The sequence below is a fragment of the Apiospora kogelbergensis genome, assembly GCF_038363985.1.
Source record: "Apiospora kogelbergensis strain CBS 113332 chromosome Unknown utg000007l_segment0_segment0, whole genome shotgun sequence".
Classification (NCBI taxonomy): domain Eukaryota; kingdom Fungi; phylum Ascomycota; class Sordariomycetes; order Amphisphaeriales; family Apiosporaceae; genus Apiospora; species Apiospora kogelbergensis.
The window spans coordinates 4,212,419-4,232,479 of record NW_027117424.1 but is presented as its reverse complement, the minus strand read 5'-3'; the positions used below and the strand labels follow the sequence as shown (position 1 = coordinate 4,232,479).

The window sequence follows — 20,061 nt, the reverse complement described above, 5'->3', positions numbered from 1 at the left end:
TGCAGGCATTTCACGAGCTATGGGATTACTGGAGGTCCTAATACGACCACCTCAGATGTGCGGAACCCTTCTGACCGACTTGAACCCAACGGTATCGGCCACGGTGCAGGCATCTTACAGCCTAGTAAGATGTCTATGCGCAGCGGTGGGGATCGCGATACAACAACCTCTCGACGATGCAGTGGGCTCCGGGTGGTGCTTTGACATATATGGCATTGTATTTCTTCTCGAATTGCCCCTAGGCTACGTGCTCCTAAAGAATGGGCAGGGATGGAGAGAGAAAACTCCTTATGAGGATTTCTTAACCCACGCCAGCCACATTAAAAATCAATAGAACACCGCATTAGAGTAGTTCAAATGGAGTGCATTAGATTAATCTACTTGAAATGTCATTCTTTGTTCAATTTATGCAATAGACCAAACTATGGTGACATCATAATACAGTTTGGTATTGTGCCCAACGCTTTAGCCAGGAAAGGGGCTCAGGGGCTCAGGGGCTCAGGGGTAGTTGAAGATAACACAATTTCGAGGACCCTCCAGTATCTCTGTGAGCTCTGGTATAATAGGCCTCATTTGGTACCTAGTAAATAACCTCACCCGAAGCATCAGTGACAGCCATGCCACCAGGCAACTCGGTAAGCCCTGAAAGGGGTAAATCTTAGCAGGTATCCACCTATACCATGAGACAGACGTATCGAAGGAAACGTATGTTTGAGAAGAATGAAGGAGAATCGATGAGAAATCGTTGTCAATATCATCACCACTGGGGGTTACTCACATCCATCGATATTCTCGTTAACCGTAGTCTTGACGGTGCACTGGTTCCCCTGCTGGAGGGACTGCGACCGCAGCCCGTTGCACTGGTTGTTCTGGCAGTTCTGGTCCATGGCACGCTGCAGGGCGTCGCCCTTCCAGCCGAAGACGTAGTCGCCGTGGGTGCCGTAGCCCGTAGCGTCGCCGTAGCTCCAGACGAAGGGCTGCGAGCCGTCGGCGGGCCAGTCGGCCGCGTTGTTGAACTTGGTCGTGTCCCAGATGACCTCGTAGAACAGCTGCGGGATCTTGACGGGGTGCGTCGACGGGCAGGGCCCCCCGCTTTCGAAGGTGCCGCTCGTCGGGTACGCCACGTGGCTTGCGTGGTCGGGGCTGTCGAGGTTCTTGCCGTCCCAGCATCTGGGGGAAGGGGTTGGATGCTGATCAGCAGAGAGTAACAGGGTATTATCCAAGGCCAGAAGCGTGATTCGGGGTTTTAGGGGGTGTTGCGTCGGTGGATACACTTACGTGGGGAAGCGAATGTTGGACATGATGCCGGCTGGGCATGGCTTCGGTGGCATGTTCTTGGTCTCGCCTGTTCGCGTCATGGAGTTTTGCAGGCAGGTGAACGTGAGTTGTCGGTATTTCGCCGCACCTGCCGCGGTGCGCTCCATAGGGTCTCCAACGATCATACGGAAGCCCTGTGCACAATAGAGTCAGTAACTTGTATTCAGTACATTGGGACGTAATGTAGAAGGGTCACCATCTTACCGGCTTGAAGGCAGTGACCTTGCCGTTACCGTTTAAGGTGGGAGTATAGTACACGGTCATGCCACCATTCGCTTGCTCAAAGAAGACATTGCCCTTCTGGGGCACTCTGTGATAGGTGCCGTTGCGCGCTCGGAAAAAGAGCACCGCCGTCCAGTAGTTGGAGAAGTCCTCGGCGAACTGGCATGTCGTGCACGTCGCTGCGCTGGGGATGTCGAGCTTCGCGGGGTCCATGGACGCGTTGAAAGCATTCTGTTCATTTCGTGGTTAGGGTACAACATCGCTGAGTTCGGTAGGCCAGACGATTGCTGGTATGTGAGATTGTATGACTTACACCACCGATGATCTGGTGAAGGTGGGGGGATCCTACCACCCCAGGGTTGACTAAGGGGTCGAGACGCTCGACCACGAGCTGGGAACAGGAGAAACGGAGCAGGGCCTGGGCTACGGGCAGAACCGACATCAGCCCTGCCACAACTTGAGCTCCCTGGAATCGCATTGTGTTTGACTGCGTCGAATGCGAATAAGTCTATGAATGTATGTGATGATCTTCAGTGACTATCGATCATTGAGTCGAGTCCCGGGCCATCTCTATAAATACCTTGCTCTCTGAATAAGGGGAACAAATGTCCTCCCAACGTTTTCCTGTCACGCCACCATCGTCCTAAAGAGATATATCAGGTTCTGGGATGTAACCCATACTGTTGTATTTTAAGTATCCACTTGGCGGTTATTTTCGGATGCTAACCGTATTGTCAAACGGTCGATGTCGATCCCGTAATGCGCAGAGCCAATAGGGTAATTAGATCTTGGCGTGGGGATCACTCCTGTCTATTTCGTGCAGCTTTCACCCCGGACTGCTGATACCGACAACATGGGTTCAGCAAATCAAAGAGGCCGCATCAACTGCTTTCATGCACGGTCAGCATGTGTGATACGATGGTTCCCTTACACATTAATATAAAAGGGCTTCCGTTTCGGGTCAATGAGGGCAACGGCCGGCTTGGATCCTAGCGTGTGTCCAACAGATTGATAGTCCCGGCATCTACAACGGCTATCATTCATAAATTTCGCGGTTTAGCACAGGGCCTCTGCTAATTTATTCTTCTCCATTTGTTATCACCATTTGTTTCGTAGTGTGAAAACTACTGAAAAAGAATTGACAAAATAAAATAAATGTCACGAGATTTAAAGCCTGGTACTAAACATGTATTGATACATACCAGCATAAATATTTCGTTTTTATTGGATTATACCTTCATTGAACCGAAGAGCAAAAAAGGAAAAAAGAATACCAGCATAAATGACGGTTTGGATGAGTTAGACTCAAGGCTATTCGTTACCACTGCCCACTGGTTCTTCGATGGTATGTTATCTACTAACTTCAAGTATTCCTGGGATGAAGCGAATGTGTCGTGTTGAAAAATATGCCAGAAGAAATACAAAAAGAAACACGAAACGATTGTAGACAAGAGCACACACTCATATGGCGGTCAATACGTGGCAATGAGCCAAGGAGACGAATCCAGATTTTGGAAAACTCTCCCTCCAGGATCATTAGATAAGCCCAACTCACTCCTGTACTGCACCTCTCACGTTTGCTCGAACGGCATCTGCGTCTCGCGCACGATGGCTTCCTGCGTAGCCAGGGAGAGAAACTGCAGTACTTGAGAAATTAATGCCTAGGAATCGTCCATCCGCCATGAAGAGCAAGTTTGCCGCTACCAGTTTCTACGTCGTCCGCATTCAGCTGCGCGTCATAATTATCCAAGCCCTTAAGGCGATACGCCGAGGAAACAGAGTCCTGTAGCTACTGGCGTAACCGCTTGAGTTTCTTGGGCCGCCGCAGGCAGCGGTTGTAATTGCGTTACAATCTACTATCGGGTCTACGAGATCAAAAGTGTGCGTAGCACCGCAAATCAGTCGCCGGCGATCAAGGTTTTGACGTGAAGAACTTACCACGAGCCGCAGTCATCCTCGAAAGCGGAATCTTTGTCCTCTATCTCTCAAAAACGTCGGAACAGAACTTCTCGTTGGAAACTCCACTTCAGTGTGTACCGCGCCAAAACTTTTCACCGTTGCAATCTCAACAACAACAAAGGGCTAGCTCACGCCACCTTTACCTTCATCTTCATCTTCGTCCAAAAGCTCATCTTCTACTCTTCACATTCCATCACATCACGATGCAGAACCTGCCGCTCGAAATCATCGACAACATTGTTGAATTCTTACCCACGAAAGAGGATGCTACGGAACAGCTACTGGAGCCAAGGCTGGCTCCTTACACCACCATTTCAACTCATTTCCTTGAGGCCGTTCAACGTCGTCTTTGGCGAAGACTGTTTTTATTCAATGATGACCTCGATTATTGCGCCTCATTCCTCCTCCACCGGCGCCGCTTATCCCATCTGCGGGAATTAACCTTACACATCATCGTCGACGAAACTGAAGAGAACAAAGCACTGTGTTTCGAGCGGCCTGCAGAAACGAAAGCGGTGAGCCGGCAATTCGGTATCTGCCTGCAACGAGTGTTTGGCATGCTGGAACAAGGAACGAATTTGCAACTCTCCCTTTTCGAGGTTGAGCACAATGATACGGGCCGATATGACGGCCATGAACATAGGTTTCAATTTTACCAACATAGTCGCTCGCGCATCACATTGCCCCGAGCTAACGGGTTACCCATGCTCCACTCAGTGCGCCATCTATCGTTTTACTACTGGATTCGGAGGCCAGACCCAAGTGTTCAGCTGGTGATAGCTGCGCGGATGCCTGAGCTTTGGGCATTGGACCTTTGTATCGAAGCGACCGAACTGCGATACCTAGGAGTCCTCAGAAAGGATCGCCAAAGCTTGGCAGAGGCTTTGGTAAACTACTCCAAACAGACAGAGCAGTTATCTCATGTTGACCTGCATATCGCAAATGAAAGCTCACATCTTATCGACAATACAGTTGCAATGCCTAATGTCAAATACCCGCTAACATACGATTTGCTCGGTTCTTCCCTGCGTGTCTGGCTGCAACGATTAACAAGTTTCAACGTCGGCGGCGTCTTCGACGAAGCACTGTTCTGACCCCAAGCGGACGAGAAGAATGATGCAGCCGACCGACCATACTGGAGCAATATAAATCACTTCACCGTCGAGCTCGAGGAGACCCACCCATCCGGGCGGTGGTATTTCTTGCCCGAGGGTGAACCCAGATATGGGAAGGCCCCGCGCGACCCCGCCGAGGATCTCGAAAACATGCCTCCCACGTTTTCAGACGACTATGCCGGGGACGATGGAGAGGCGGACATGTTCGACTGGTCAGCCGAGCGTGAGCACAAGGATCGGTTCTTCGAGGCATCGCGCCCCCGCAACGTGCTCTGCGAGGACTTGATGGGGCCACTCTTCGCGGCTTGGGCCCGCGCGCTGGCGTGCATGCCGTCGTTGCGTTCCGCACTCTTGGGCTTCGGGGACGGGTTTGGGAGGGACTGGGGGGTCGCCTACGAAATACCCTGGGCGTCTGGGCCCTTTGGGAGGAAGGGCCGGTACAGGGATATGACTTTGACGGAGCGCGCCTCCAGGCGCTTGGTCTTCCTTAATACAGACGGCTGGCGGCCAAGGAGACAATGGACCTCCTAATAGCGACGGGGTCAGAAAGCTGCCCTGGTATGTCGATGGTGGTCTTGGATGTATAGTAAAAAACGGGGCGTAAGAGACAGGGCCGAATACCGAAGTAGAATTCTACGTAAAATTTATCATCGAGACTGTTCCAAATCTCAAATGGCCTTTATTGTGCACCTAGCCCGATTATCTGTGAGGTTAAGATTCGCTTCATCTAAGCGGGCTCAGCGGCGTGCCTTATACCACGAACCCTTCTAGAAGACAATAAAGAGCTTCTTCTCTAAGTATATCCACCTCCCGGTCAAAAAGAGACACGACACCACGAGGCACCTGATCCCGACAGAGATCTTGACGCTCAGCCGACCGTGAGCCAGACCCTCCAAGATGACTTCGCCGATGGAACTTAGGGCCAGGGTAGGGACGGCAGCGGCGTCTACAGCGTCCGACGCGAAGCTGGACATGGCAGCGAAGCCGGGGGAGATGGACCACGTGTCAGCGGGGACCCATGCGGCGAGCTCGGTGATGTCGGAGAGCGTGCACGCAGGCGGAGGCGAGCGGTTCCACCATCCGATTATGTCGGCGCCGTAACTGAACGCTAGTTAGCCGACGAGACTAGGGTAGGCAGTACGACGGCGGATCAGCGTTGCATAATTTTGCTAATGGGCAGAGCGGAAAGGGGAGATGGAAAAGGTATGTTAAGAGAGAGGAGCTCTGTGACGAATGGAGAAAGTATACCTGGCGCTGACAACGATCGCTACCAGGTACTAAGCCATATCGCCCGACTTGGCCGTTACCATTAAGCCCATGGCGGCTCCACGCTTTTTGGTGAACCAGGCTGTGAGGTAGGCGAGTGCTTAACATCTCACAAGGCAGTGGGTGGGCCAGCAAACGACAGACTCAAAAAATGGAAGGGGTCACATTGGGAAATTTCGGGGTCGGTACAGATAGGCAGCACGGGGGGCACTGCAGTCTCCTTGGGTCAGTGAATTCAACAATTGGTAGATCAGTACATTACTATCAGGCCAAAGGCTTAGAGAAGAGTACCGCTCATTTAGGGGCCGGGGGCCGTGGTTAGTATAAGTACCCGCAAAACTTCAGGGTCAACAAGTCATGCTTTGGCCCCCATGTCTTCCTATATTAATTGACCAAGTTCAATCAATATCCCAATGCCGGCATCTCCCCGAGGTGTGTCAAATCAAACCCTTGTTGAATCCTACCTCATCGCTTGCCTGGAGCTTCGTCAGACCTTTTCTTCCTCACTCCATTCTTCTCTTTTGTCGAATTATGCGTCTGAACCAACTTCAACTCACTCTCGCTCTTGCTCCCAGATATGCCCACAGCTCTTTTATACGGATTTTGAAAGCTTCACATATTATAAGAATAGACCCAATGACGGCCAAACGAAGAACAAAGCTTACTATGGCCTCTGTGGTGGCGTTCCTCCTCTTCTCAGCCCACGCAGGGGCCTTGATCCCGCCACACCAGTATGTGGAAGAACGTCACATATCAACACGTATAATACGACGTCAAGCCAAATGCCCCGACCATCACACATTATGCCCAGAATCTATGGTACATGGGTGCTGTCAGCCAGGTTATGTATGTGCCCAAGGTGGCTGCCTATCAAGTGTGGTGGCCTGTGAAGTTCCTAGCTACACCACTTGCGGTTCTCTCTGTAGGTTTGGCACAAACACAACTTTTCAAGCAAACTATATGCACAAAGTCAGAAGCTTAACGAGATCTAGGGTCCAATCAATGTTGTCCTACAGGTTATACATGCGGAAGAATATCCTTTCAGTGTATATTATCAAGGTCAACATCAGCAATAACGACTATTGTTGAAAACACTCAAACTGTTACAAGAGTGGGTTATTCACCAGAAAAAACACGAGATGTTGCCTGGATTCGAACATCCTATAACAGTATTCTCGCTGTGCCAACCAATACGAGCTCAGCAGAGAACAGCCTCGATCTGAAGTACATTGGGGCCATCGTCGCAGGCATTTTCGGATTGATCTTAATCGTTTGCGTCACCACTTGTATCATCAAGCGATGCACCATTAAGCTCAGGCGAGCTTCAGATGCCAGACCAGATGACGCACTCAACGGCAAGCCAGAGCTACCCGCGGGCCAAAGGGTCGCTGACTATCCTGAGGTGGTACAGTTCACTCCAGGCCTCTTTGAAGTCCACGGTGATCATCCATCGGAGATGTCCAATGGTCCTGGGCTAGAACTCTGGGACCCTCGGAGCCAAAACAGCAACGACCCTAGCCACCGGTGGGAATTGACAGGTAGCTATGATGCACATGGCACCTCTGAGCTGGATGTCAGCAATACACTACCGAGGACTGATTGCGACCATGTGGACTCCAACGAGGCATCAATAAAGCAGATATAGTAGGAATGGGGATTTGATGGAGTTAGGTACCCCGTGAGTATGTATGGCAAAGGTCTTTCAGGGGTGAGGGAGGAAGTGATTACTATTCATATTAGGCGTTTTAGACGATTTCCTTTTTACTAAATTTCTGAAGAATAACGCATGGTTGAGAAGGGGAATGTGAAAAAACAATGTGTTAGATGTAAGGTAACTTATCATCGAAGTTTGTAGATGGAGATATCATGTGCTTTTCGTTTCTGGAGCTATTATCGTCACTTACATTTCTATATTGGGAGGCCTTAGAAGCTGTATATCGTGCAAGCATGATCTAACTTCTGATCAAATGTTATAGTAGTCCGTACCCGGAGTAGGGGCTCGGTCCAACTTGAAATAGCCAGGCTGCAACTTCTGGAAAACTTGAGCCGGGTCATATCTCTCGGCTATGCTCTTCATCTTGGCTTTGTTGGCGGCGCCGTAGCTGCTGACGACGTCCTGGTACTCGCTGGCGTAGTTCATGTAGACGTAATCAACAAACGAACCCCGCTCCACAGCCTCAGCCTTGATTTCCCGGAGCAGGTCCGAGAGGTAGGCCGTGACGCGCGCGTCGTCCTCCCGGCGCTCCCACGACGCCGCGAGCAGCATGATGTACACGGGCCCTCCCTCCGGATCCAACCCCAGAGGGTTGCCGCCGTTCTTCCGCATCTGCTCCAGCTGCGGGGTGCCGATGGCCTGAAAGACGATGTTGGGCCCGATGCCCGGCACGTCGCCGACGGCGGCGACGACCGTGTCGAAGAAGCGCCGGCGCGCGAACGTGGCCATCTCGACGTCGGCCTTGGTGCTGAGCGTGTAGAAGAGCTGGCGCTTGCCGTTGGGGCTGTCGTGCATGGTCTCGGCGGCCCACTCCGTTAGAAGGCGCGGCCGGGTCGTGTCGCCGACGGCCGTCATGTTGTTGTTGTGGAACCCGGCCCAGACGGGCGACCGGGCGCCCGCGCCGACGTCGGCGTGGTACGGGACGGGGAGCCCGAGCTTCCGGCCGCCGGCGTAGACGTAGACGACGTAGAGGCCCGCGTCGACGTCCTGGGCCGCGGACGTCGCCGCGTGCGCGAAGGCCTCGTCGAGCCCCCGGAAGTCGGCCTCCAGGTACGTCTTCTGCCCGCCCCAGATCTGGCCCTGGGGAAGAGGGATTGTTTTCAGGTGGAAGTTGACTACGAGACCGAAGTTGTTACCGCCCCCTCGCAACGCCCAGTACAAGTCGGGGAACTCTTGGGCACTTGCGCGAACCAAGATGCCGCTCGCAGTAACGACCTAGCACCACGATTAGCGAGTTATCTGTTGTGTGTTGAGCTACCCCATTGACATACATCAAAGCTCTCTACATTGTCACAGGCCCATCCATAGCGGGGAGAGAAGTACGAGATACCGCCTGATCCGGATTTCGATTAGCACTCAAACTTTGAAGGTCCATCACTCTGCGCTGGAGGCTATGGGACATACCGCCGGTAGTCAAGCCACCAACCCCAATATTGAACAGACGCCCACCGACTACTGTGCGGTCTGAAGTAGCCAGAAACTCAAAGACTTCGCCCCAGATGTTCCCGGCGCCAACAGAAGCAATACTCTTGTCTCCGTTGAGAGCAATGCCGTTGAGGTTGGCGAACGAGATGGTGATGCCTTCCTGGATGCTGGATGCGCCGGCCATGGCGGCATGACCTCCGCTCTTGGCCGCAAAGGGGCATTGCGTCAGGCGAGACAGGAGAACCACGGCCGAGACTTCGGTTGTTTTGGAGGGCTTGAAAATGCAGCGGGGACTGACATTCTGCTGTTCGCCAGACCAGTAAGAGCCGGTAAAGTTGTCATAGTTGGCCTCGCCTTGATCGTATACGGTGCCACTGCCATAAAAAGACTGGATGGCGGCGCACTATTTCAGTAACAATAAAGAGTCAGTATGTGAGTTGTACAGTAACGGCCAATGTAGTGTCGGGTCGACGACATACCGCGACCTGGCAAGCCCGAGATTCGTCATCTAAAGCCCGTCTTTCGACCTCGAGGAAGTTTTCCAAGGCTGGTATGTCTTCAATGTGGATTTCCAAGTCCCGAAGCGCCTTCGTGACATTGAAGTCTATTGGCTCGAATGCCGGCGCGGACTGCTGTGCCACCGCCACGCCGACAAGAAATGCACCATAGAGAGAGGCGACATACATGGTGGACAACGAGAAAATATGCCACCGAGGGATCGAGCGAATGTCACAACGCATTGTCATGTGAAATAGGGACATCCCAGCGCTGGGTGGCACACCTCTTATCTATTTTTCAGACCCCGTCCCTTGGTCGTACTATGCGTACCAAACCATCGGGAATTGGGTCAATAGGTTGATCTAGATCTTCCGATCACAACCACTAGTCGGCATCGAAATGTAAACATCCCATTCTAGTGTGAAAAATCCATTATCCATGTCGATTATACGAAGGCGGCAGTACGGCTTTGCTGCATACAGGAAGCGCACCGATGCCGCTGTGCGGCACAGCGCGGGGGTCAGCGAAACTCCACTCCCCCCGGCTCAGCTTACGCCGTTCGTGCATGTTGCCCTTCAAAATCCCATTTGGCCATTCCATGGTAATCTTGTCAATTACGTTCGCCATCTTTCTCACTGCCGCCGTTACCGTCGGCTCTCTAGGTGTGTAAAAGTGATCTAGCTGGTGCCATGTTCAGGAGCTCCGCCGGCAGGGCCCCAGACAGATCTCTCCACCAACCACTCCAGCTTGCCACTCTCCTTGTCCACCTTGGCGAACATGAAGCTCTCGAAGTCGGTAGCCGCGCCCTCTATCTTGATGGACCCCGTCATGTGTGCCGCTAGCTGGTCACCATCGCGGAGAAACTCGTGCCTGCGAGGACATAATTAGCGACCACGTGTCTGTAAACACCTATTACACATGGAATACGTGAATTTGATAAGTTGTTGGTGGAACTCACACGACGGGCTTGTTGTCAGTGACTTTGCCGCGCCAATCGACAATGCCTTTGACGTAGTCGTCGTAGGGGATGCGTTTGCCGTTCATGACTTGGTAGAAGGTCGGCAGCGTGGTGCTCTCAACATACTCCTCTGTGTCCTCTGGCCGGCCCGTCAGACTCCATTCCATAGCCCGCTGGAAGCCTTCGCGCGTGGATGTGTATTCAGACATGGCTATCTCGATGAAACTGTAAGGCCAATGGAATGTGTATGGAAGAAACTTGGAGTCATAGGAAAGAATTCATGAGGAACTAGCAACAACATGAACAATGAACAATACACATCAGAGGGGTAAACAGACAATTACGTCAATTGCCCCTTGCTTGACTAGTCAGCGCTAAGATGGACGGCTCAAAACCAACAACCATCAACCAACAGCCATTGCCGAGACGGGACATGGAAGTGGGGGGACATGCAATATGCAATGTACACGCAAGGGGACCTGCATGGCGCCTCATGGACGTGTTTGGGAACATGGCGGTTCAATTACGAGGGTTCTGGCGGGAGGTGGAACAGTGTGCTTTGAAATAAGGAAGAACCCAATTGCAGAAACCTTTCAAGTAATTCTCTATGAAGCAAGTCTGGAAATTTGGAGCCAGTGCAATGATGGCGGCCAATGACAATTGATAATGCAAGGCAAGCACGCATAATTGGCAGGGAGACATGACCCGTAGCGGTCATCACGGCGCAGGAGGAGAAGGTTGCACTGCAGCCGGGTGCGAGTCCCTGGCGTAATCTGACTGATAGAAGGCTTTCACTACCACCGACCAGCTCGGTGGCCGCACAAGGCACAAGTAACCCCTGAGATTTACGATTTACGAGCTACCCCTATCCTGGGCCAAATAGGGGTAATATGTGCCAGAGGCCAGGTTCAATTTGCACCCTACCAAAAGTAGACAGCCGCCGCGGAGCGTGTGGGGACCACTTCAATCGTGCTTGCAATGTCTTAACTAGGTCGATGGGGTACCGGACAAAGAGGAGCGCTTTCTTCCGTAGCAGGCTGTAGCAGAGGTTCATGGTTTTGGCTTAGACCTTGAGGAGGACGTCTCCCTCTACGAAGCGTCTCCGGTGCCTATTTGACAACACATTTCCGGTGTACGTCATCTTCGACCAGTCCATCGTTGCCGGGAACGATGGTTAAAAGAAGGCGTCGTCGACTGCACGCACATTTACTCCCGACTCACACTCAATGGGGTGGGGGCGGCACTTTTGGTGTAGCTCTGCAACATACTGTCGGCGGCGACGACGATGTCGAGACTGCGCCACCAAGTTATGTGTCGGCCATTGCGTCTTTCGGCTTCACTGCTAACAACGGGTTTCCGGACTGCGTGTCCTGGACAACACCCTGATAGCTGCAATCCTTTTGGGGATGTCTGGGATAAGATCCCCTACCGTAATATCGCCGTCTCCGACCTCGGCAACCTACACTTCGACGCCAAAGGGTGCGTCCAAGAGAAGGAGAAAGCAGTCTTCGTATTGATGGCAGTTCGCCAGATATAAGTAATGCTGTTCCGTGCAAAATCTCGGCGAGACGCTGTTAGCCACACTGGGCGGGTATTTGCCCGAGGCTTTGGCGGAGTAAGTGTGTCTAATCGCTCCTCCACCCCAGGAGGTGAGCCGGAAATGACCAAAATGGAATTCAGGAGGCCTTGGACGTCCTAAGAGGCGGGATATCGGTGGTGAAAATGGTGGTTGAGCGCTTTTGGCTCTGTCTTACCTCAGTATAATTAAGAAAAGGGTTTCTTCCTGACTCGTCCTACCTGCTTTCGTTCGGGTGCAAATTGTTAGAGGGCTGGGCTCGAGTCTCGTTCCCTGCCTTCGGGACCATTGTGCTCGCGAACACGTGCGGGATAATGGTTTAACCAGGTTGGACGTCAAGGCCGGATAACCATAAGTTGGCGGAATCCACCACGGTACAGGGTGTGATGTCGCTTAGGACTGCCCATCCCGGTACACAAAGAAGAGCAGTACCGGGAGGATCAATTTTCAAGTGCCAAGCGGAGCCTTGACAGCAACGTGGCGCAAAATAGACAAGACACCACGGCCTCCGAGGCCGAGACGCACTACAAATTCATCCAAAACGAAACCTGCGTCATGACGCCCGAGGTCATCATGGGCCCCTACGTCTGGCCCGTGTCCCAGATGATGCGGACTGATGTAAGCTCTCCAGTCGTATTCCTCCTTCCGTGATCATATTACATGGAATTCCTTTAAGTGTTCTGACAGTGTCACACGATGTAGATGTCCGAGGATCAGCCCGGTGTCCCCTTGACACTTGATATCGCCGTCCTGGACATGGCCACCTGCGAGCCTCTCCCGAACGCCATGGTCAGCCTCTAGCACTGCAACGCGACGGGCGACTACTCGTCCTTCGAACAGCTGGACGAGGACCTCACGTTCCAGGCGCTCAAGGCCAAGCTGGGCCTCGGCGACGTGACGTACGGCGTGACGGACCTGCACACGGACAACACGACGTGGCTGCGCGGCATGTACCCGACCAACCAGCAAGGCCTGATGGAGATGCGGACCGTGCTCCCAGGCTTCTACGCGGGCCGCGCCGTCCGCGTCCACGCCCAGGTCTTCACCAACTGGACGCTGCTGCCCAACGGCACTATGCGCTCGGGCGACCTGGTCAGCACGGGCCAGCTCTACTTCGACGAGGCCCTCGTCGCGGCCGTCATGGCCGTCGCGCCGTACGCGCGCCACACGCAGATCCGGCGCACCGGCAACGACGTCGACAAATTCATCGGCGGCAGCATGGAGGGCGGCTACAGCCCCTTCGTCGCCGTCGGGCCGGCGGGGGCGGGGGCCGGGGGCGATATCACAAAGGGCATGGTCGGCTACATCACCCTCGGGGTCGACACGACTCACCTGTCGCAGCCACCTAACTACATCAGGTCTCGCGGTTAATCAACATAACTTCCACCCTCACTCCAATATACAGAAGCCAATTCGCCGTTTGTAGTTGGCAAAAACACACTGCCGTAGCCATCACGAATGGTACGCTCGATGTGAACATGAAGTAAGCGCATGAGACTTTTGCGAATTACAGTAAGCAGGGAGGGAGGGAGCTCGAGAACGGGAAAAGACGAGAAGGCGTTTGTTCGTTGGAGGGTCCGTCCTGGCTTCTAGCTCAATTCGGCCGAGTGTTTCAAGCGCGTTGATGCATTCCGCTGTCCCGGCCCGTGATTCGTCGGGGCCCCTGTCGCTATATGTGGCGAGTGCCAATGGGCGTAGCGGTCTCGGCAGTGCAGTGAGTGGCTTATTAGCCTGGCCCCCTTTTTCTGGGGCCAAAAAGCGACGCTGCCGTCCGACCCCGTTTATTCGCCTTATTGGAAACCCGCGAAGCTGTCCATTCAGCATGGATAGCCCGGGGCTGCGAGGGCGAGAAGGCGGCCGTCTTGCCGCTACAGGTCGCAGCCGGCCTTTCTTGGCCGACATTGCGGCGCGTGATTGGGCCACCCAGCAATTTCGCCAAGATCCAGTCAGATGCAACGCAGAGGTTCTGCGTGTGATGGCCGGATGTGCAGCAGGGTGCCGCCGACTCGAGTGCCAAGGCCCATGCCGTTTATAAAACATATAACCGCCGCCCATGGCTGTCAGTCCGGGGAAGGGCTTGTCACAGGTTCATCCCGACTTCTACCTTCGTTCGCACACGCAAGCCGTTACCCACTCCATTCGTTCATTTCTCGCGTGTGACCTTCGTCGCACCAACCCGTACCCCCTTAGACACCATGAAGTCCTCATTCGTCCTCGCCGGCGCAGCCAGCCTGCTCACGAGCGTGGCGCCCGGCGCCCTGGCTCTCCCCAGCAGCAGCCACCAGCAGAGCGCCAGCCGCAGCCTGAGCCTGCAACACCAGAGCGCCGGCCGCGGTGTCAGCCTGCAGCCGCGCCAGAACATGACGGCGGAGGCGGTCGACTGGGACAAGGTCGGCAACGACATCAAGAACGGCTTCGACAAGGTCGGCGACTGGTTCAAGGACCTGCCCGAGGAGCTCAAGGAGCTCAACGACAAGGTCGGCGACGACATCAAGAAGGGCGCCAAGGAGGCCTGGGAGCTCGACCTCGGCGGCTGCCTCCTCGTGCAGTGCGCCACGGCCCTGGCGCCCACGGCCCTGACCTGCGTCGTGAGCTTGATCGGCAGTAACCCTCTTGGCTGCGTTGGCGCTGTAAGTTCAAATCAATCACTCCATACCGTCTTTCCCTCCTTTCTCGCTCTCCCCAGAACTGTGTGAATAGTTGCGCTGACTATGGTTCCATCACAGCTCACTGCCGTGGCGGTCAAGGCTCCCCCGGTCTGCGACACCTGCCGCGATGCGCTGAAGAAGGAGATCGGACTGAAGAGCATTGCTGCGTCCAGCTGCAGCAACGTGGCATAAGCCCAGGCTGCAAAGCTGAAGTACATATGATACCCTATTTCGTTTCTATTAGCACGGTGGATTACGGCATTCCATGGCCAAATGTGGCGGATCTTACCAATTTAGGAGACCGACTCTCCAGAGCGCGCATTTTGCTCGAACCTTTTTTCCTCTTGGGACCTCAATATACCCAATAATTCCGATTTATACTTCATGAACCTTTTCCAAGTCGTTGCGTCGCTCATGAACGTGACCATGGACATATGTGGTGGCCGTGTGGGGGCACCGCACGCCTCGAATTCCTCGGGAACCGTCAATATGCTCATTACCGCCCAGGCCGGTAATGAGCAATGGAGTAATGTCAGCAATACTTTGATTGATTGGTAAGTAATGCACTCAAGTAATTCACAGTTTGGAATGCATGCCTCAGTATGGCCATCGTCGTCGCCTGCGGAAACAGGTCTCGTTCTTTTCAGATCGAATATGATCCGATAACTTGCATTTCTTGTTTTGTGTTTGTTCAAAATGATATCATCGTCGCCTATCCCATAAACTCCAAGTTTCCTTCAAAATCACGCCGCAGAAGATGTATAGTCCTGTGTTCAAATTGCCCAGGTCATAAGTCATTTGACTGTCAATCCGACTGTTGGCCGCTTAAGCCCCGCCCTCACGCTTGGCGTATTCCTCCTCCATGGCCTCGGCGTACTTGTCCTCGGGGGATCGGGGGTCGTCGTGCAGGACGCCGTTCTTGAGGACCTGCTCGGGCGAGGGCCTGTGCAGGATCTTCTCGTTGAGGGTATCGGCGCGCATATGTTTCTCGAGCTGGGGGCAGACCGTTAGCTAAGACACGCGGGGTACGCAGTTAGCGTGTGCAGGTGTGTGTGTAACATACCTCCTTCTGCTTCTCGATCAGGCTGGGCGCGGCGTTGGAGGCGGGCAGGATGTTCTCTGGTAAAAACAAAATGACGTCAATGGCACATTCCCCTTATACGTAAGGGTCGGCCTTTCACCGATGGGCGCAAGCGGAGGAATGCGCGCGTCCCGGATCAAGACCAAGTTCTGGTATCATCGACATACTCTCAATGAGCTCGTGGCGCTCGGGGCGGTGCTTCAGGTGCTCCTCGAGGGAGTTCTTGCGGCCGGCGTTGGGGCGGCTGGGGGAGATGGGGGTCTCGTCCACGCTCGGAGTGGTCTGGGTCACGTCTTCGGTGGCCATGGTGACTGCGTTATGGAGATAGATTGGTAGAGTAGTATTTGCTGGCAAACACGCGGTTGGGAGATGGTTTGGTTTATGTAGGTACTGAAGATTGGAGGAACCAAGATTCCCGACACTGGAGATTGGGATGCAAGTCGTACTTAAAGTGTATGCGGGGGAAGCAGCAGCAAGGGTCTCTCTACCTAAGACAAGAGCTCGAGCTATGTTTATGCAAGATGCGGTGCTACCTACGCGCAGTGGCTAGAGTGTAGAGTGGGCAGGCGTTGGCGGGCAACCGTCTCACCACCTCTTTTCCTCTCGGTCTCCCGTCTCTCTGCATTCGTTTTCATTGATTCATTCCCATTGGCGACTGACGAGGATTGACGTGTGTTGTTGCCCCCGCCTGCTGCCCGCCTTTGTCCCGCAAACAGCAGAGCAGAGCTACTAATGCTTTGGAGCTACTCCAAGCCCCAAACCTAGTCGCAGATCCCTGGCGTCTGGCTGAATTGCCATGCTGGCCGTCTCCCATTGGAATTTCAGTTGCGAAGGGCGGGCACCGGGCGGGCACTTCTGGAGGGGCCAGCAATGGGGCCTGGAGGGGGGGGCCTTCATGGGCTCGTGGCACAACAGGCCAGGCACCGAATAGATGATCCTCAGACCACTTCTGTATGTATGCACTGCATCAGTGTACTGCATCCCTATCCCCTCCCGGCCCCCTCAAATCAATGTGTGTGTTGCAACAAAGAGTCGAGGTTCTAATTTAATTCCCGGACGACACGACCACGCCGATGATGAAACTCGTTCGTTGTGCGCGGGCGCCCACTGGCCAGTACTGCAATGCTGTCACCGCTGCATTCGGCGGGGCGCTTTAGATTAGAGCATGCCCGCTAATGCAAGGGGATAAGAGCTCCAGTGGATGCCATAGACCTTTCGCAATCAACACCTCATGGTTGATGGCAACTGGCAACCTTTCCGTCGAGTACGCTGACTATTAACGTGATTTGTTTGTTTGTTTCACCCAACGTCAGCAGGGGTGGTGCATGTGGCTTGTCAATCCGTTGCTTGGGGCGTTGGGGGCTCTTTTAGCAGACCTTGTCATCTCTTTGTTTCTGGATTCTCTCGGTATAGTTTCCTCGTCGCCCAAGGACTCCATGTGGAATTCGAGTTTCGATGATAGCGATAACTTAGCTGAAAGAACCTTCTTGGCAGCGACACCGCTAGTAAGGCAAGAACACCGACGCCGATGCCTCGATGCCTGTGGTTGGTGGCGCTTCGCTAGAACCAAGCCTCGTCGCCTGCAGTCAGTTTGGGTACGCAGCAGCAGCACAAGAGACGATGGTTTTGACGGTGTGCATCTGTTGACTTCGCGCGAGAACAAGCTGCATCCGTGTCTCGCCTTTGGTTATCCTGGGCGGCCTTATACGTGTCTCGCCTCTCGATGGCTCAACCATCAGCCCCGGGCGTCGGTTTGCGTGCTATGAAATGGTTGCTCAAGCCCTTCGGTTTGCGCGCGCGCGCGTGCGAGAGAGGGAGAGAGAGCGCGCCTACTCAGCTTTAATCTACTAAGAATGAAACGATCCGGTCTCTTACCAACAGTGTCCATATCTTGCCAGGCTCTCCTTGTCAAGCCAGCACCCGTCGATGGCGAGAACGAGAAACGCGAGCAGCACGGCGGCACATACGACTTAGTCAACATTGGCAGGTTCGAAGCGGTGCCGCAGCCGGCGCCCCTAATCGGCGGCTCGCGCAGGACGCAGGTGCGCAGCAGGCTAATTATCACATCTACCACTCTTGGCTCATTCCTCCTGGACGAGGGTATCGAATTCCTTGGCCCCGTGCCTCTGAGCCCCTTCTTCACCCAACACTTCCGCGCCGAGCGGCGCGTCGAGCAAGCCGTCATGGACGGTACTGCGCCCAGGCTTCTTCATGGCCAACTTTATCGAGACCAGGATGCAATTTGGGTATACCGAGACCAAAACGGGGCTCCTGGACGAGCTCGTTGACGACCGAGTCGCGGCTCGGACTGCTGGACCACCTAGACATATCCCGCTTCGCTGCGGCGGTGCTCCAAGACCCGGATGCCTACCACGGGCAGAAGATTGGTCTCGTAACCGGAGAGATGCCGGTCAAGCAGGCCACGGACCTGCTTGCCGAGGCCATCGACGACGGACCGTGTATCCGAGCTGTCTTCATGACGGATGAGGAGGTCGCGCGCCAGCTATTGCAGGGTATGTACAAGCCTACATGGACTCTGTGGCACAGCTTGCTGTGCATACAATATTAACGCTTGGCGTCAGGCAGCTACAGAGCAGTCCATCAATCACCAGTTACATAGGTACTTCTATCAGGTCGACCTGGATTGATCATAGCTCTCGTGGTATACGGGAGGGATCCAAGTTGGATGCAGCTGCCCCTCATCTGTGTTTGTGTTATGGACAAGACCTGTCGAATCCCGCCATGGAACATCCCTTGCTTTGCCCAAGTTCTTCCGGCCAATACAAATTTAACGCGTATTCTCAATTCTGCTTTCTCTTTTGGCTACAACATTCTCACTGCTGTCTGAGACTCTTGTCCGCCTCTTTGGCTCCGTTTCACCTTTAGTAGCGTCACTACCCGCCACTTTCTTCCTCATATTCCCAGCCTAACTGCTACTTTAGCCCAGCAACACTAATATCATGGCGGAGGAACTCCCCTTTCCCACTGGGAAAAGCCCCAAGGCTGGCCTCAACATCTACGGAACTAGCGCTGTGAACCCCTACAAGTGCACAGTCATGGCTGAGGAGCTCGGGTAACAAATGACGACTGACACACTACTGTATTCGTTTGCTAACACGACCTTTCTCCAGCATTGAGTACAACTACATCAACCTCAACATAGTTGAAGGCGAGATGTATACCAAGTGGTACACGAAGAACGTGAACCCGAACGGCAAGGTCCCGGCCATTGTGCATGTCAAGCAGGGCGGCACCCAGGTGAAGGTCTGGGAGAGCGGGGCCTGCCTGCTTTACATTGGCCACGAGTTCGACAAGGACCACAAGTTTCTAAGCCCTGTCGGGACGCAGGAGTACTGGACCCAGCTGTCGTGGGTGAGTTAGTTGACTACATTGTAATGGAATGGTGTTACTGACAGCCAGTCAGCTATCGTGGCAGATCTCGGGCTACGGGCCCATGATGGGCCAGGCAGCCCACTTCAACCGGTACCTCCCTTCGGAGGAGGACGGTGACTACGGCTCGTGGCGCTTCACTGCCGAGTGTCGAAGGCTCCATTCCGTGCTCAACACGCAGCTCGTAAGTTCTCTCCGTGCTAAGCCAACGATTCCTGCCCGACAAAGCTCTTGCGGACGGCATGTGTCATCCTATCCCCGACCCCCTGGTTGACGCCGAGACTCTTGCCTGTAGTCGACGTCCTCCTTTGTCGCCGGCGACAGCATGTCCGTTGCCGACTTCGCCGCCTTCGTCTTCGCGCACTCGGCCAAGTGGTGCGGCATCGACCTCAAGGAGTACCCCGCCGTCGCGGCCTGGCACGACAGGCTCGCCCAGAGGCCCGCCTTCCGGAAGGCGCTGCGCGCTTCGGGGGGCTATCCGTTCGGCGACGAGGCGACGTCGCAGACGGACGGGGAGAAGCTGGAGTTCCTCAAGATGGTTCGGAAGAATGGCACACAGGGGATGAAGGCAGCCCACCAAATGTGGATGAAGAGAGGAGAGGAGAGACCCGTGCCGGTACCTTCGGACTATGCCAACTACGAGGACAGACAAGGTTAGCTATGAGTAAATTGGGATAGTGCATTCACTCACTTCGCCTTGGATGCGATATATTATGAGCTACTAGCGGATCGACTGAGCTGAATCAAGAGTTGTTGTCATTGATGCAAACGTCTGTCAGCTACCCACACTTAGATATATACTGTTGCAAAGCCCGTTTCTTTCACATACGACCACATCTTGCTGAATACTAGGGATCCCGTCCGCTCTCCCATATATAAGCAGCAGAGAGCC

General features: G+C 54.0%; 11 protein-coding genes across 11 annotated transcripts; 6 read left to right on the top strand and 5 right to left on the bottom strand.

Moving 5' to 3' along the window:
- Window positions 1-580: 580 nt before the first annotated feature.
- PG998_011809 (uncharacterized protein) lies at window positions 581-2,017 on the bottom strand (the record flags this gene model as incomplete). The annotated part of the gene is made up of 5 exons (XM_066878625.1): window positions 581-642; window positions 779-1,170; window positions 1,279-1,451; window positions 1,522-1,770; window positions 1,853-2,017. The coding sequence occupies 5 exons, from the start codon at window positions 2,015-2,017 to the stop codon at window positions 581-583; spliced, it is 1,041 nt and encodes a 346-aa protein (XP_066727679.1).
- Window positions 2,018-3,701: 1,684 nt separating this feature from the next.
- On the top strand, window positions 3,702-4,592 carry PG998_011808 (uncharacterized protein; the record flags this gene model as incomplete). Its single annotated transcript, XM_066878624.1, has 1 exon — window positions 3,702-4,592. One exon carries the CDS (start codon window positions 3,702-3,704, stop codon window positions 4,590-4,592), a length of 891 nt encoding a protein of 296 aa, XP_066727678.1.
- A 171-nt stretch (window positions 4,593-4,763) lies between these two features.
- On the top strand, window positions 4,764-5,144 carry PG998_011807 (uncharacterized protein; the record flags this gene model as incomplete). Its single annotated transcript, XM_066878623.1, has 1 exon — window positions 4,764-5,144. One exon carries the CDS (start codon window positions 4,764-4,766, stop codon window positions 5,142-5,144), a length of 381 nt encoding a protein of 126 aa, XP_066727677.1.
- A 366-nt stretch (window positions 5,145-5,510) lies between these two features.
- PG998_011806 (uncharacterized protein) lies at window positions 5,511-5,714 on the top strand (the record flags this gene model as incomplete). The annotated part of the gene is made up of 1 exon (XM_066878622.1): window positions 5,511-5,714. The coding sequence occupies one exon, from the start codon at window positions 5,511-5,513 to the stop codon at window positions 5,712-5,714; it is 204 nt and encodes a 67-aa protein (XP_066727676.1).
- Window positions 5,715-7,842: 2,128 nt separating this feature from the next.
- PG998_011805 (uncharacterized protein) lies at window positions 7,843-9,704 on the bottom strand (the record flags this gene model as incomplete). Its single annotated transcript, XM_066878621.1, has 4 exons — window positions 7,843-8,808; window positions 8,865-8,926; window positions 8,998-9,421; window positions 9,498-9,704. The coding sequence occupies 4 exons, from the start codon at window positions 9,702-9,704 to the stop codon at window positions 7,843-7,845; spliced, it is 1,659 nt and encodes a 552-aa protein (XP_066727675.1).
- A 489-nt stretch (window positions 9,705-10,193) lies between these two features.
- PG998_011804 (uncharacterized protein) lies at window positions 10,194-10,683 on the bottom strand (the record flags this gene model as incomplete). Its single annotated transcript, XM_066878620.1, has 2 exons — window positions 10,194-10,386; window positions 10,475-10,683. The coding sequence occupies 2 exons, from the start codon at window positions 10,681-10,683 to the stop codon at window positions 10,194-10,196; spliced, it is 402 nt and encodes a 133-aa protein (XP_066727674.1).
- Window positions 10,684-12,605: 1,922 nt separating this feature from the next.
- Window positions 12,606-13,421, top strand: PG998_011803 (Protocatechuate -dioxygenase beta subunit protein; the record flags this gene model as incomplete). The annotated part of the gene is given in 3 exon segments (XM_066878619.1): window positions 12,606-12,668; window positions 12,753-12,839; window positions 12,852-13,421. 3 exon segments carry the CDS (start codon window positions 12,606-12,608, stop codon window positions 13,419-13,421), a joined length of 720 nt encoding a protein of 239 aa, XP_066727673.1.
- Window positions 13,422-14,254: 833 nt separating this feature from the next.
- PG998_011802 (uncharacterized protein) lies at window positions 14,255-15,020 on the bottom strand (the record flags this gene model as incomplete). Its single annotated transcript, XM_066878618.1, has 4 exons — window positions 14,255-14,662; window positions 14,707-14,738; window positions 14,782-14,935; window positions 14,988-15,020. The coding sequence occupies 4 exons, from the start codon at window positions 15,018-15,020 to the stop codon at window positions 14,255-14,257; spliced, it is 627 nt and encodes a 208-aa protein (XP_066727672.1).
- Window positions 15,021-15,523: 503 nt separating this feature from the next.
- Window positions 15,524-16,085, bottom strand: PG998_011801 (RPEL repeat protein; the record flags this gene model as incomplete). Its single annotated transcript, XM_066878617.1, has 3 exons — window positions 15,524-15,691; window positions 15,762-15,817; window positions 15,947-16,085. The coding sequence occupies 3 exons, from the start codon at window positions 16,083-16,085 to the stop codon at window positions 15,524-15,526; spliced, it is 363 nt and encodes a 120-aa protein (XP_066727671.1).
- Window positions 16,086-17,632: 1,547 nt separating this feature from the next.
- PG998_011800 (NAD dependent epimerase/dehydratase) lies at window positions 17,633-18,348 on the top strand (the record flags this gene model as incomplete). The annotated part of the gene is made up of 2 exons (XM_066878616.1): window positions 17,633-17,969; window positions 18,014-18,348. The coding sequence occupies 2 exons, from the start codon at window positions 17,633-17,635 to the stop codon at window positions 18,346-18,348; spliced, it is 672 nt and encodes a 223-aa protein (XP_066727670.1).
- Window positions 18,349-18,739: 391 nt separating this feature from the next.
- PG998_011799 (uncharacterized protein) lies at window positions 18,740-19,827 on the top strand (the record flags this gene model as incomplete). Its single annotated transcript, XM_066878615.1, has 4 exons — window positions 18,740-18,852; window positions 18,911-19,151; window positions 19,204-19,353; window positions 19,465-19,827. The coding sequence occupies 4 exons, from the start codon at window positions 18,740-18,742 to the stop codon at window positions 19,825-19,827; spliced, it is 867 nt and encodes a 288-aa protein (XP_066727669.1).
- Window positions 19,828-20,061: the final 234 nt, after the last annotated feature.